Below are 16,336 nucleotides of genomic sequence, written 5' to 3'. Positions count from 1 at the left end.
AGGTTGTTTTCGTTAGAGAGAAGGTTGAGAGGTGACTTAATAGAGACATATAAGATAATCAGAGGGTTAGATTGGGTGGACAGGGAGAGCCTTTTTCCTAGAATGGTGACGGCAAGCATGAGGGGGCACAGCTTTAAATTAAGGGGTGATAGATATAGGACAGATGTCAGAGGTAGTTTCTTTACTCAGAGAGTAGTAAGAGAGTAGAATGCTTTGCCTGCAACGGTAGTAGATTCGCCAACTTTAAGTACATTTAAGTCGTCATTGGACGAGCATATGGACGTACATGGAATAGTGTAGGTTAAATGGGCTTCAGATTGTTATGACAGGTCGGCGCAACATCGAGGGCCAAAGGGCCTGTACTGCGCTGTAATGTTCTATGTTCTTTGTCTTAGTGTTTTAGACTCAGTTCACTAGTTAGCACATCTCCACTCACCTGTTCTGTTGGTCAGGTTTGTTCTGGATTTCTGAGTCTAATTTGGCAGATACTGTGAAACCTTCTTGCAGAAACGCAAGAAGCCATGGAACTTAGGTTGAACTTTATGAAGGCAGCTCAGAAGCAGGATCTGTTGTGACATTGGATACAAACAGGTTGTAGGCAAGGCCTGGAATAAAAGCAGCAGTGTCAACTCACCAGAGGATGTGATTGCACATGTTCTACATGAAGGTGAGAACTTCAGTGGGGTTACCTACTGAAAAATTCAGGTCAGTAAAATGTAACAACGCTTGGTTTATTGGTAGGTATACGCACATGTGGGATTGCAGCATCAACTTTCAACTTGGAATTCCATCCTATCCTGCAAGGAAGTGGTGGGCAACTCCACAAAAACAGTTCTAAATCCAAATGCAGTGCAGCAATCAGTGGGCAATGTCTCAAACCTTTGCTGCATCACATGAGCCAAAGTTTGCAAGCTGTACTGGAATCTCAGCGTAAAGCCGCAGAAGCACAGCTTGCTGCTCGGCAAGGTCAGATTGCTACTCCCATGGCTGCGGATACCATGTTCAAACCGGCCTGCTGAATCTGACAGCAGTCTTCCAACATATAGCCCAATTACCCAACTATGGCCTAGCAAGAGGTAGTTGGCTGGTTGGAGATGCAATCTCAAGCTCACTCAGAAGTGGCAGTGCTCGAAGCATGAACACTGAAAACAAGAGTACAGCAATGATGTGCTCCATGATGCCACTGCCAAATTGAAGTGAACTTGAAATTGCATCTCCAACCAGCCCGAATTACTGCCTTCACTGCAAGGCATACAGTCCAAACACTGGGCTCACAAGGCTCACATCTTTGTGAGGTAAAAAGAAGGACTGCAGATGCTGGAAACCAGAGTCTAGATTAGAGTGTGCTGGAAAAGCACAGCAGGTCAGGCAGCATCCGAGAATATTCCTGATGAAGGAAGGGCTTTTGCCCAAAAGGTTAATTTTCCTGCTCCTCAGATGCTGCCTGACCTGTTGTGCTTTTCCAGCACCACTCACATCTTTGTGAGGTTGACTTGCCAGACGATCTGTAGTCTCCCTGCAATCTAAGTCACTGGCCTTCAAACTATCTGTATGGCATCTAGCAAAGACCACTAGGACAGAGAGGGGCACTTAAAAGGTAGGCACCGAAGGTAAATAAATTATTTTTTGTTTGTAAAATTTAGATGTGTTTTTGGACAAAGATGTTATATTGAGATGTTTGACAATGGTTTTTATTCCAGGATGTCCAGGAGGAAAGAAATGATGGAACATGGCAGATGAATGGGAACAAGGCATGTAAAGCAGAAATAACGAGGAAGAGATACTATTCTAGGGGATGCAGAGTTGTACATGCTCAGAGATAGCCCAGCTGGAGCAAAGTGCCTCCAGAAAGTCTCCACTTCTTTCGCCTCCTCCCTCAATAACTTCTGCTGTATTGCCCCATCATGTTGCAATCCCAGAGGTATTACAGTGACAGCTCCAATATGCGTTCCAGGTCACCAAACCATCGGCTTCACTCTGTGCAAATGCAGCAACACTCCCTATAAAATCCAGGAATTGACAGCAATGCCTCCCAAAACAATCCACACCCTTTCACAAACTCTGGAATAGCAAATAATAGTCAAAAACATTTTACCTGCAATTTGATCGAGTGACTCTTTAAATTACCTGAGTGGAGCGATCTCTTTTGCATCTGAATTCCTATTTACTGCTGAGTGACAAGCGAACACATTCAGTGAACCTGCCCAATCCAAGTATGGAAATTGTGCAAACATCGACTGAAGTAACTATTCGATGTCCTGACCTGAAGAGTTGTGTAGCCTCCAGTGCCCACACCGTGTTAGTGGAGAGCTGTGCCATCTGTATAGAAGAGGATGGCAGGGCTGCAGCACCCAGTCGGAGCACCAGCTCAAGCAGCACAATGGAGCCAAATTCTGTGGTCTAAGATTTTAAGCTGTAGGTACTTTAAGTTTAGTATTTCTATGTAACATACATACAAAAAAAACAGAGGGGAAAGGAGGTCAGGCACAGTCCTGTAGAGAGGTAAGTGAAGCCATAGTCAAATTATCTGGTGCACCTCCTCTCAGCCTGTTCATAGCGGTGGAAGCACAAGTCTGTCAGCCAGTTGCCTGTCTGCTTTCTTTTGGGAAACTTACAGAATGGATGATAAGTCAACCTGAAATTTTAATTACATGAAACATTGAGGTTCTCTTCCAGAACACAAGCAGTTCTTAAATTACTTTATCCTCATCCCTGTCATTAGCTAACTGCCGATTCCCAATCTTGTTTAAAAATGTTATTCGGGTACTTACAATGGGAGGAGACTGGTGATGCAACACCGTGGACCTTTAAGACAATGTGGAACACTGTGATGGGCTGTGCTCACAATTTCCAAGACAAAACCTCTCTAATCAGAAATTATGTCATTAAGAAATGACATAACTCAAACAAAACGTTTCGACCAGCCATGACTGATTAAAATAACAGTTCACTTTTGCCTATTGTTTTGTCTTCTGCTATAACTCATAGAACAGAGATAGACAGCAGGCTTTCCTCTTAGTTGAACAACAGGGGCACATGTGGCTTTAAACAATTAAAAGTTAACCAACAGGAAAAAGAGAAAATTATTACCAAGAGGAGAATTTGGATGAAATATTCATTTTCAAACCAGCATTCAAAGCTAACCACTTTGCTCAGCATACTGGCATCCTTGCTACCCCGACTGATGTCCTTGTAATAAAGAAAACACATTTGTAGGAGGTGGCCATCATCTGTGGTGCCCTCAAAGTGGAACAGGTGTAATCAGTATAATGAAGGTGCTCTCACAATGCTGTTATACAGTATGTTTCACAGCTAAGTGATCCATCAGGATTGCTATTTGTTTCACATTCTATTGATTTGATATAATTGAGTAATTTATTTGGCAAATTCGCAGAGCAGCTAAGATTGACAAAAACATAAGCAGAAGCAACAGTGGGCCCTCTTTGCCAGCTCTATCATTCAACAAAGCCTTGCCTTCAACCTCAAATCTACCTTCGAGCACAATTCTCATATCCCCTAATTCCCTTCGTACCCAGAAATCATTCATTTTTTTTTTAAATGCTCAGTTCTCTGTAAATCCTCAGAATTCTCTTAGTGTTCCAAGTTAACAGTTTTTTCCTCCTAAATAGCTGACCCCTTACTCTAAGATACTGACCCCACTTTCCAGACAGGAGAAACATTTTCGAGCAGCTACTCTGTCAAGCCACTGATCTTTTTCACCTGTTTCAATTAAATCACTCTTATTCTTCTACACTCAAAGGATTATAAGCTTTACCAATTCAAGATCTCCTCAAAGGGTAATCCTGTCACCCCAGTAACATTCACACGAGGCCAAGTCAAGTTTTTCTTCCTTATGACAATAAACCAGATCTGCAAATGTCATGAATAGGTTCTGAAAGGTTTAGATATACAAGGACTGGACACCGGATTATCACTTGTTAACTACTTATACCATGTTCAGAGGCAATATTGAGCTGGACATTGATAGAACTGTTTTCCTTCAAGCAATCCATTCAATGTGACATCACTGTTGATGAAGTCTAACTACTAGAAATAGCAATTGACTTCATATACCGCACCTTTCCCCCAAGACTGTCACTCAGCCCATGAGCTGTTGACTTCAGCCTGCGTTAAACCTCTAAAGTCAATAATGATATTCCTAAATCACAGAGACAAATTTTGCATTTTCCCATATGTCCACAGCTGGCCCCTTGTGGTATCTGTCATCTTGACCAGTACATGGTATTGAGTAAGGTTGGCTTAAGATAGTTCACTGTCACCCATTCACCTTTAACCTCACTGTGTCCTGGGCATATCTACAGATTCATGGTACAGGATACACCATCATAGAGTATCCACTGAAGAGGTACTCTTCTTAAACAAGAAAACTCTTCCTGTATCACAGCAATAAGTGCAATTACATTTGATAAAACATAATTATTCGGAACTAAAGAGTTGGTTGATACATCTACTCTCTCTGAACACTAGCATAGTATTTATCATCTCCACCGCAGACTGACATTAACAGTTGTGTATAGCCAATGTAACATAAATATCAACCTCTGTGGAACCATTACTTCACTTAACATCTCCCCTAAGCTTTTTTCCACATAGCTAAATAATTTTATGATGTACATGTATCACTAACCCACCTTCCCTCAAACATCTGCTATTGCAAGTGCAAGCAATCTGGATATTTCACACTTTTCTCAGAATACACTTTACTCAAACTTGGAAAAATGGTGGGTTTGTTGTTTGATGACTGTTGTCTCTGCATCTTGATTCTGTACTAAAAGTTCTTATATCTTTGGATATCCTTCGTGGAAGATGTTGCCATTTATAAAGACTCTTGCTCTCAGTCCATCATCTTAACTGGAGGATCTTCAATTCCCTATTTTTCACTTGAAAAAGGAAGTTCTCTCTGCCAACTCAGGTAGATTCCAGTAAAAAATCTGATAAACATTGAATCTAATTTTCATCAAGGGAGACAACTGTTCTTTTGAAATAAATACTTTCTTTCTTGTTATTTCCTGAGATCCTGGATTAGGAAATGACTTTTTAATTAGAACAGATACCTGATACGAGGCATAAAATATTAACTCTTTCTCTCCACAGTTGCCGCCACTCCTGCCAAGTTTCTCTAACCTTCTCTGTATTTGAATCAGATTCCTAGCAACTGTAGTACTTTGATTTCATTCTATTAGCTTTCCTTATTACTTGCTATACCTTTGTGATACAGGCACTGAGAAACCCAAATCATCTGTATGTTAGAATTCTCACCGTCCTACTCATTTGGTAATATGCTTGTTTATGTTTCTATTCTTCCTGTTAAAATGGACAATTTCACATTTCCCCACATTATGTGCCATTTGCCAGGTCTTTGCCCACTCAATTAATCAATTAACATCCTTTTGTCAACTCCTTTGGTTCTATTTACAACTTACTTTTCTACCAAGTTAAAAATCACACAACACCAGGTTATAGTCCAACAGGTTTAATTGGAAGCACACTAGCTTTCGGAGCGACGCTCCTTCATCAGGCTCGATCGAGCCCTCCACAATCACCTGATGAAGGAGCGTCGCTCCGAAAGCTAGTGTGCTTCCAATTAAACCTGTTGGACTATAACCTGGTGTTGTGTGATTTTTAACTTTGTACACCCCAGTCCAACACCGGCATATCCGAATCATGACTACTTTTCTACCTGCCTTTTTCAATAGTCAGCAAATTTGGCATTCCTTTATTGAAGGCATTTTATAAATTGTAAACAGTTGAAGTCCTAGCACCATTTACCATGGAAGTCCAGTTGTTACATCCTGCCAACTGAGGAAAAAAAATATGCCTACTGTTTCCTGTTAGCTAGCCAGTTCTTTTCTGTCTTCAACAGTATTGTTGACAGCACATTTACGCCTGTAGCCAGTACATAATCTCGAGTGCTAAAGTGGTCATTTGTGTCAAGAAACCAGTATATTATCATAACAAACATCTAAGCAGTGTGTGTGGAATGTCTAGTTTTCTAAATTCCACTTCTGTAATGCAAAGATCTAATTCCTCCATTGGTCCTCATTTCAGAGAATCAAGCCAACCTTTATCCAAAGCAAAAACAGAAAGGACTGGAGAAACTCAAAAGGTCTGGCAGCATAGTTGGGGAGACCAGGGTAAATAATGCTTTGAGTCAAGATTAGAGTGGTGCTGGAAAAGCACAGCAAGTCAGGCAGCATCTGAGGAGCAGGAAAATTGACATTTTGGGCAGGAGCCCTTCAACAGGAATGAGGCTGCAAGACCTGTCACCATCCTCATGACCTGTCCCACCTGTCAATCTTCCTTCCCACCTATCAGCTCCACTCTCCTCTCTGACCTATCACCTTTACCCCTTCCTCCATCCACCTATTTCACTCTCAACTACCTTCTCCACAGCCCCACCCCCCACCCATTTATCTCTCCACCCCTGAGGCTTTCAGCATCATTCCTGATGAAGGGCTTTTTCCTGAAATGTCGATTCTCCTGCTCCTCAGATGCTGCCTGACCCGCTGTGCTTTTCCAGCACCACTCTAATCTTGACTCTAATCTCCAGCATCTGCAGTCCTCACTTTTGCCTAAATGATGTTTGGAGTCAAACATGACTCATTCTGAAATGACATACAGCACCACATTTTTAGCTCAAATCAACTGCAGATCTTGTTATATTAGTGTGTCAAAAGAGTGTCTACTTTTGGGCTCCCATGTATTATATAGAGAATACCCAAACAAACAATTTCACTCTAAACTTGAATCAGAAGAAAATTCTTCAATAAATTACTTCTAAAGATGTTGAATGCAGATTGAATAAGTGCTTCCTTTCCATAGTGGTTAACTGCAGACAGTTGATTGAAATAAATAATATCTATAATGTTCAATTACACAAGTAAGTGGTTCATTAGCTCTACTTCCTATTTCTTAGAATCACTCTAATGCTTCATTCTTTTCACTCACTAATTTTCTTTTTGTTAGCTAGCCTAGAGCCAGATTGGTTAAAGACTAATTAAATGGTTTCTTCAGGATAAAATAGCAAATAAACTCGACATGAACATAGTCTCCAATAGCTTCCAAAAACTGTCACATTATCATAAAGCACCCAGAACTCAACCTAAAGATAATCTGCAAGAAAGGAAAATAGAGCAACAATTAGGCAGTGTTTACCGCCACTTGTTTCAGACTTGTTAAAATCTTCAGTAAAGTGATTCATACAGGTGTCTCAGCGAGTTGATATTTTGCATTTATAAAATGCAGTCCTTAACCTGTAGCAATTTCATCTGCTCTGATTTGGCATGTTAGTCAGTATCCATTACTAACAACTGGAATCTTATTGGCACGAACTGATTGTACAAGCATTTCTACAGGAATGTGTATGCTGAATCATAGAGGTTGCTGTAAATATAAAGACAACTTCCAAGAAACCTCCAATCACTATAGAAACAAACAGCAACCTACGATGAAGACAAGATACCACATGAGTTATGAATCACCACAAACTGCGAAACTGCTGGACTATTTATGGTGGACTGCAATTAGTCTTGCTGAAATGTAAGTTACCATCTACTTCCTGATGAGTTTTGCGCAATTGTTGCTCTGTGCCATAAATATAAATGAATCTCATGAAAGATATGTCATGCTGATTTATTTCCTAGCACAAGGACGTAGTAATAATATATATGGCTATTATGTAAAATTCAGTCTTGAAAGCCTCAAAATAGAACAATTCTGGGTGTAAAATCTCATAGTAAGTAAATTGATCCTACAGATAATCTAAATTACAACTCTTTTCTTAAATTTCCAAAATGTCTCTACTTTTTAAAATCCAAATTATCTCTCTCTCTTTATCTAATTTAACTCTGATGCACTTTGGTTCCAGCTCTCTGCAATTCTGTTTATTTCCCCATCATTAACCTCCATTGTTTGGGGCCATAGACTATTGGACCGGATGTTCATGAAGTTCCTCTCACATTTCCAGCATCTTCCATTGCATGCATACAATCAGGAAGATGAGATTTTGTTTTCAAATTAAGTGATATATTGCTACAGGAATCTCTGCACCATCATATATTGAAATTTACTACAATTTTACTTTTTTTTATTGCAGCTGAGTTCTTATTTGTTTCATAATATACCATTGTAAATAACACTCAACATACTAAGTCATAGTACATATCACACACTTCCTGTAGATATCAAACAAGACACATTATATTCGAATTATGACAGGAAGGAGGGAGGAGCTTAAAGCTATCACAACTCGAGAGAAAAACAATTACACTAATTAATGGATGGAACGTTAACAAATTCCTAATTTGTTAATAAGCAAATGGCCTGCATTCATTCTCCACCCCTTAAAAAAGGACAACAGCAGAGATAGTGGGCTGGATGAACATGTTGTTCAGAAAATACCAAGACCTTCAAAAGCGGCAGGGACAAACTAGACCAGGGCCAAACTATCCATGCTTTTTCCTGACTGATTATATTCTCATTGGTAATGGAAAGGGGGCGGTGCATATAGCACATCATGGAAACCTAAACCTCAGCTGTCCATTGAAACACAGTGCACAGGACACAAAAACCCCATTTTCACTCCCCGAATGGTCTTGCCATGCAGTAAGTGTTCTATGACTTTACAGTAGAGACACAAATGCTTATGAAAAGAAGGGAAGATATGTAGAAATTCAAGAAATCCATTCCCCTTTAAAATTTGGCAAAGAAAAGCATATACCTGTTCTGTGGAAGTAAAAAGAAAATCCATGCTTGCAGTTTCAATTGATATGCAAATAGATATACTAAGTGATATCATTACAGCATCATTACTACTTAACCACTTCCATAACCTAAAATTAACACGGGGTGGTGGTCTGAAGATTCATAGTTTATTAACAATTCCAAAACAACATTAAAAGATTCACTTTGATATGGGATTACGAATACAATATTCTGTTTTCTTTTCAGAAAGGATTGCATGTTTGAGGGGACTTAAAAACAGCGAATGAGGTTAAATGATTGATTTTCTTCAACATGGTGAAGTCTGAAATAGATACTTAGTACCAGTGGAATAAAGATTTTGCACCTTTCATTGCGCTTTCTTAACAGCAATTGGAAGGAGACAACAAACGTTATCAATGGTGCTCACATCCCATAACAAAAGTGAACGAAAGTCTAAACATTTATCATTGGCAAAGTATTGGAATCCATAACTAGACATTTTGAAAGTAAAAAATATGATCAACCAAAGACAATTTGCATTAAGGAAAGGAAATCCTGTTTATTAAAATTCTTTGAGGGTGTAACAAAGCTGGGTGGATAAAAAGGTACCAGATCAGTTTCAACAAGCATTCCACATGGAGTCACATAAAAGGTTCCTGCACAGGATAACCGCTCATGGTGTCAGGATTTATATATTAGCATGGATAGGAAATTGATTGAGTTACAGGAAATGGAGAATTGGGATAAATTGGGCATTTTCTGCTTGGCAAAGTAACTGGGAAGCATCATAGACAGCAATGTTAGGGCCAAAACCATTTAAAATCTATATTAATGATTTGGATGAAGGGACAGAATGGAATGTAGTCAAACATAATGATGATACTACTGGGGAGGAAAGCAAATTGCTGATACAAAGAGCTGAATTGTATAGGCCCTTGAAGCAGGAAGAGGAGTGGAGGCTGGTAATGCAGTACATCTCCTGGCACAACATAAATGGTGGCAGGCAAAGGTTCAATGTGGCTGCTAACTCCATGAAGACAGACAATCAATTCATCAGAATATGGGGCTGATTGGAACAATTAAGTGGTGCCACAGGCATTTTGCTGGAGTCAGAGGTGCCCTCCCCATCTCCCTGCCCCCAGCACATGGCCAGGCAGCCAGCTTCATTGAGTTCACCTTCGCATGTGACAGTCCAAGGTGAGGATTCAGCCCCAGTGGTTCAGTTCTAAACAGAGGGTCATAAATCACACAGTACAGGAGAGGGTGTTTCGCCCGTCCAGTCTGTACCACTCTATCCCTTCATTCAAATCAAGCACAGGAAAGGGAACATTCATGGTCCTAACAACTCCTACCAGTGGTCGTTTCCCTTAAACCCTTAGCGTCCTGAGTTTATTATTACACATTTATTTAGCTGGACATGCTGCAACATGGTGCTGCTGTGGCCCAAAGCTGCCAGCCCTCTAATTATCCTAATGGGATGTGAACACTTCCACGGTTTTCAAACGCTTGTCCTGAAAACAACCAATGAATAGGACACTGCTGGCAAAATACCGAACCAGCTCGACTCGGTGTACATCTGGGATTGGGTCATCATCATGAAGTTGGCAGCAAAATTCACTCCAAACAGTCTAAGTGGTGCATTAGATGGTTTAGGTTAGTGGATAGGTTTGGTGAGTGGACAAAGATTTGACAGATGGAGTTTAATGAGAGGAAAGGTGAGGTTATCTGCTCTGATCAGAAGTCTTGAGAAGCAGATTATTATTAAAGTAGCTGTCTTGTAATATTAAAGCACACAGAGATCTGAATATCCTCTAACATAAAACAGAAAAGGTTAGTATGCAGGTACGGTGAGTAGTAAGCAAGGTAAATTGCCTTTGTACAAGGTCTTGGTGAGAAAGCACCAATAATAATATTTACAATTTTGATATCTTGCTTAAACAGTGACATACTAGCACTGGGAGCAATTCAGAAAAGTGTCGCAAGATTGATTCCTGGAATGAAAGAATTGGTTCATGAGGAAAGGTTGAGCCCATACTCATTGGTCTTTTGAAGAATGTGGGGCAATCTAATTGAATAATATTTTCAGGTGGTTTGTTAAGGGTACATGCTGAGTGGATGTTTCCCCTCTTGGGTAAATCCAGAACAATGAAACAGAGTTTTAAAGTAAGAAATCCTCCAATTCAGATGAAAATGATTCTTCGTTCTATGGATTGTTAACCTTTTGAAATTCTCGATTCTTGAGATCTGTACTGGGTGTCAGTTAATATATTTAAAACAGAGTTAGACAGATATTTGAAGTGTTGTGTTTCCACACTGTGGGATTACACGATTAGTGAGTAGAGGACTATGGGAAGGAGTGCAAGAAAGTGAAGTCAAGATAAACTTGATCATCTTTACTGGTAGAACAGATTCAGTGCATCAAATGACCTTTCCTTCTCCCATTTCTCATGTTCTTACATATTCTGGAAGCAATATATCTGAATGGACAGGGCCTTGTGCATCACACATTAAAAATAACAAGTAGTTACACTGCATCTGTTTCAACCTAACAAAATAGGCAGCAGACATTCAAATTCATTCCTCAGGGCAATGCCTTGACCAATTCAAGTCATCCTGTCTGGTTTAAATTTAAAGAAAGCTTGGCCATTAATGGCCAGTCTTTGGCTAACTGCTGAATCCACCTGGCAATCAATCAATACTTTCTTCTCAAATAGTATTTACACTGATAATTCTGCAAGCGTCCTGATAAGTGCAGAAGAAAAGCAGTGCAGACAAAATATGTGTCTTTTTTCTGCAATACTCAGGTTTTGTACTGGCAAATTACGACTTAATAGTCCTTTTGTTACAATAACATTAGTGCAATTTTTAAAAAATGTTTTTAAGATTAAAGTTCACTTGACTATTCTCCATTTATCCTGATTAACAAAAACATTATTCATTTCACAATTAAAAAAAAAATTATTCATTTCACTATTTCCTTGCACATCACCAAGTTTCTACTAGATCTCCAAACTGCTGAGACTTATAGTTGCAATACTAAGCACTATAGTTCAAAAAACAAACATGAGTTACTGCCATTTAAAAAACTTTAGTGTAGGTATTCTTCAAATCATTCATAGCGAGATCACCTTCAGAAACGCTTTCTGCATATTTAATTCCTCATTTCTCCATCAAACCTGGTAATGGAGTTGTAATGGTTAAAATAATCCAAAGGAAAGATCATTTGTAAGTTTTTGTCATCCCGAATAAAACGTAACGTTAAAGCAATTTTAGATGCAACCAACAAGGAAGATACATCATTAATTAAAGTCACCAGTATCAGGACAAGTATTCATTTCCTTTTTGAAGAGCAAAGAAGTGATGCAAAAATCAAAACATTTGGTCAGGACTATTAAAAGACCCAAGCATGACATGTAGGAATATCCCATAAGAATTACATATCTCAAACTGCATTGAGAATGCATGATGAACATTCTGATAGAAGAAATAACACACCTTAAGTGGTAAGTACCCCACTAACATGTTGGCTGAGCACTTTGCCACAAAACCAAGCCAGGTTTATGATGAGAATACAAGCAAGGTTAAGAATGTGTGGCAGTCAAGGGGATAGAATAGTGGAATGTGAAGCCAAGCTTCCCAAAGTACATTCAGCAAAAATCAAATTTTATTTAGCTGTAGTGAGTTTTGAGAAGATTTAGTTAGTTGTCTTTGCTTTGTCAAAATCTAAATTGATAGGCCTTTTTAAAAAATGACTTTCAAGGGATGCAGGCACCAGTGACTGGATCCACATTTATCGTACGTTCCTAATTGTTTTTGAGAGAGTGGCGGACAACTGCTGTGGTCAGTGTTGTGAAGATACATTCACAGAATTGTTAGGAAGGGAGCACTAGGGTTTGAACAGTGAGGGAACAGTGATACAGTTTTGAATCAGAATTGTGTGTAGTTTGCAGGAAACGTAAGGGTACCAGTCTTTCCACTTGTGTGCTGCCCTTTCCATTTTGGGAGGTAGAAGCCACAGTTTTGAAAGCTGGTATTGAAGGTCGCTGTGTGTCAGTGATGGAAGAAATGAATGTTCATGGCAGTGGTTGAGATGATAATAAAGCAGACTGTTCTCCCTTGGATGGCGTCAAGCTTCTCAAATGTTGTTGGAGCTGCACTCAACCAAACAAGTAGGGAGCATTCCGTCAGACACCTGAATCGTGCTTTGTTGATGGTGGACAGGTTTGAGAATTCAGAAGTTGAGTTATCTGCCACAGAATTCCCAGAATTTGGCCTGCTCTTGTAGCCATCGTGTTTGTATAATTGGTTCACAGTATCCCAGAATGCTGATGGAAGTGGTTCACCATTGAAAGTCAAAAGGATTTGTTTAAATTCTCTCATGTTGGTAATAGTGATTAATTGGCATATTCTTGGTGTAAATATTGCTTGCCAATTATTACATCCCAATATTGTTTGGATCTTGCATCCGTGGTTATTAAACATTGTACAATCATCACTGAACATCCCTCCACCATTGTTCCTTCTGACCATGTCTTCTGATGTGCAGACCCGAGGTTTGAGTATGACAGCGGCTTCTGGAAGTGGAAGCCAATGCACTGGCAAAATGATTGGTACATGTGGAAGTTCCCAGCTGCTGCCAATTTAGAGGAATACTGACCAGCTGGTGCCATTTTAGAGGGAATACTGACCCCATTACTGACTTTGTGATGGTGTTGCAGTGATTGAAGCATCAGCTGAAGATGGTTTGGCTTAGGACATTACCTGGGAAACTCCTGCAGAAATGCTCCAGGACTAAGATGATTAACCTCCAACAGCCACAACTACCTTCCATTGTGTTAGGGGTGATTCCAGCAGTAGCCACAAGCCCTTGCCTCCCGCAAACCCCACCTCAACCTCCCACTGACTTCATTTTGCTGAATCAAATTGGCTGAAAAATGACACCTTTCACGATAGGGACCTCTGCAGGAGCACAAGATGGACCATCTAGACAGTACTTCTCATTGACAATAGTTACATATGCTTTAGCCTTGTCTTTTGCATACTTCACAATTATTCAGGATGAGCAAAATTATGGAGCATCCTTCTCCAATTAGTTGTTTTACTTTCCACCATCCCTTGCAACAGCTTTGATCTGATCTGAGAGTTGCTGGATCACTTCTGTCCATCAGACGATTCTTCCGATTTTTGTGTAGCCCTGTGCTGTAGGTTGACCCCTCATCTTTAGATATGTCTCATGTTGCTTCTGGCTTGGTCCCCTGTACACTTCATTGATTGTGGGTCAATTCGCCCGTTTCACAGCAACATTAGTGGGAGTGTCGACGTTAAGAAGTTAGAGGAAAACACCTTCCTGATTGTATTCCATGCACCAACACCTCTTGAGAATTTGCCCACTAGTGGGACAAATAATACCAAGGGGTGGTAATCAAGGAGTCCAAGACATTGGCTGCAAGAGTGACTCAGCAACTCGGTTTTGTCAGGATGTTGCTTGACTATGTTGTCATTGATGCATGTAAAATGGAAATGAAAATTAAAATCAAAAGTAGGAATTTACTCAGGCATGCTTAAAGATGAAGCTCAGGTATTTATTGTCTTCTTTGTCATAATTCAAAAGTTCATTTTGAAAATGGTGAATCGAATAAAAGTATATTGATTTTACTGTAAGATTTCCAAAATTGAACTCTCTGAAACAATTGCAGAACCCATTTTAGTTTCCTTTCATGATACTAGAACAAACTTCTTGTTGGAACATGTTAAGATCAAAATATGAGGATTACATCTTCTTTTGTAATTGTAAGTCACTGAGAATTTCCATTTTGATGACAATATTAAAATATTAACATAGATAATTTAGTGTAATTAATGCTTTATAACCATCTATTTTCTTTCACAAAATGTCAACCTTCAAATTGCTAGTTTCAGATCACCTAAACCTATATCATGTCTGCAATCAACTAATAAGATGATCATTTCCTGATCAATGAACGAATTCAAACCAAATCCGCAAGGATTTGTCATAGAATATCGTCCAATCCCTCTTTAGAGTTTTAATGAATATTTTGCTTTCCCATAGCTTGCACTCTAAAATCTAAATTAAGATTCTAGAACATATAGTACAAAAGATGTTAAAAGTCAATGGTTCACATGCTTGTTCAACAATACAACCATGTGAAATATTTCTCTGAAGTGACTTTAAGTGCTTCAAGTAGTCTCAAAGACAAAAATGTACTCTCCATTATCATACTTGAGATTAAAGTAAAACAGATATGGATAGTATTTCTCATCCAATTTTGCAAACAATACAGAATATTGCAGTTAGTTATTTCAGCACCAGGCTTGTGCCATAATAACAGAAATCCATCAACATGGAAGTGCAATGCATACAGTGTGAACTGATTATACCCCCTGCTGCTTGCAATTTGACCAGACTAATGGAATTAAAGTCATTAATAAAGCTGTGGTCCAGAATAGCCATACAAAAGCTCAGAACAGTCCTCAAAGCATACATCATTAACCATTCATTTCACGGTTAGCATTTCTACCACTGTTACATGCAGAATGAAATCAGAAGAGAAGAACAAGCAAGTTGAGAAAACCATGCAGTGATGACAGACCTTTGGATGGAGGTCCATCTTTTGGTCAGGAGACATAACGTAAGCGGCTTGTGTGTAGGCATAGCTTTTGTAGCGTTTAGAAGGTGAAGGAGTGCGCACATGGACTGTGATCTAAAAAGGGGAAATGGGGAGAAGCACACAAACATTGTGGAAAGGGTATGAACAAGTAGAAAAATATGAAAAACAAATATAAACTGAGTGAAAGAAATCTTAGCAACACAAGAATTCTCCACCATAATACTGCTCACAAGCAATGATTATCGTTATTGGAAAAAAAAATACAGAATTCCAATAATGAATGAAAAATGGTGCTGAAAATCCCTCTATCACCATCATCAAAATCAGGTGAAATTCACATTAGTAAATTTAATATCGACTTCCATTTAATACAAAAGTGTCAACTTTTCACTGGTGGAGGCAGAATGCCTCATTTCTTCACAGCAGTCTACTCAGAACCCTTTTTGAAAGGGTTATCACCCACATAGTGAGTGATAGGTTTCTGGAACACTGCTGAATCAGGCAGGTAATTATTGTCATTTCCAGAACTGTTTGTTTTAACAGGGAATATAAACTATCAAAAATACTCTTTAAAGTTAATCACCTTACTAAGTGAAATCACTGGCATAAAGTAATGGCTAATATCAAAGTTTCTAGAAAGGTAGACTTCACGTTAATTATACATGCTGTTCAATAAAGTTCATTGTTGATCATTTATTGACAGATTTTTTTTTAAACATTCAAGCTAATAAATTGAAAACAAAGCTGGTCAGTTACAAGATCTGGTTAATAATTATTGACTACGAGGGGACAAAAAAAGTTTGTTTGATCATTTCTCTCACTGCTGTTTATGAATAACCTGGCTACCAAACTTGCAGATATTACAACAATAGAACATAGAAGAATACAGCGCAGTACAGGCCCTTCGGCCCTCGATGTTGCACCGATCCAAGTCCACCTAACCTACACTAGCCCACTATCCTCCATATGCCTATCCAATGCCC

General features: G+C 39.2%; 1 protein-coding gene across 5 annotated transcripts in view; it reads right to left on the bottom strand.

Moving 5' to 3' along the window:
* Window positions 1-16,336, bottom strand: part of dmd (dystrophin) — a 2,012,228-nt gene that overhangs the window by 1,242,288 nt on the left and 753,604 nt on the right. For 4 of the 5 annotated variants that reach the window (XM_043700735.1, XM_043700733.1, XM_043700734.1 and 1 more), the window contains exon 9: window positions 15,336-15,446. The exons of the other annotated variant lie outside the window; for it this stretch is intronic. In XM_043700735.1, coding sequence (XP_043556670.1) covers window positions 15,336-15,446 — 111 coding nt within the window. The remainder of the gene's footprint in view (window positions 1-15,335; window positions 15,447-16,336) is intronic. 5 annotated transcript variants of the gene reach the window in all.

The sequence above is a fragment of the Chiloscyllium plagiosum genome, chromosome 12, assembly GCF_004010195.1.
Source record: "Chiloscyllium plagiosum isolate BGI_BamShark_2017 chromosome 12, ASM401019v2, whole genome shotgun sequence".
Classification (NCBI taxonomy): Eukaryota; Metazoa; Chordata; class Chondrichthyes; order Orectolobiformes; family Hemiscylliidae; genus Chiloscyllium; species Chiloscyllium plagiosum.
This window is presented reverse-complemented; position numbering and strand designations above follow the sequence as displayed.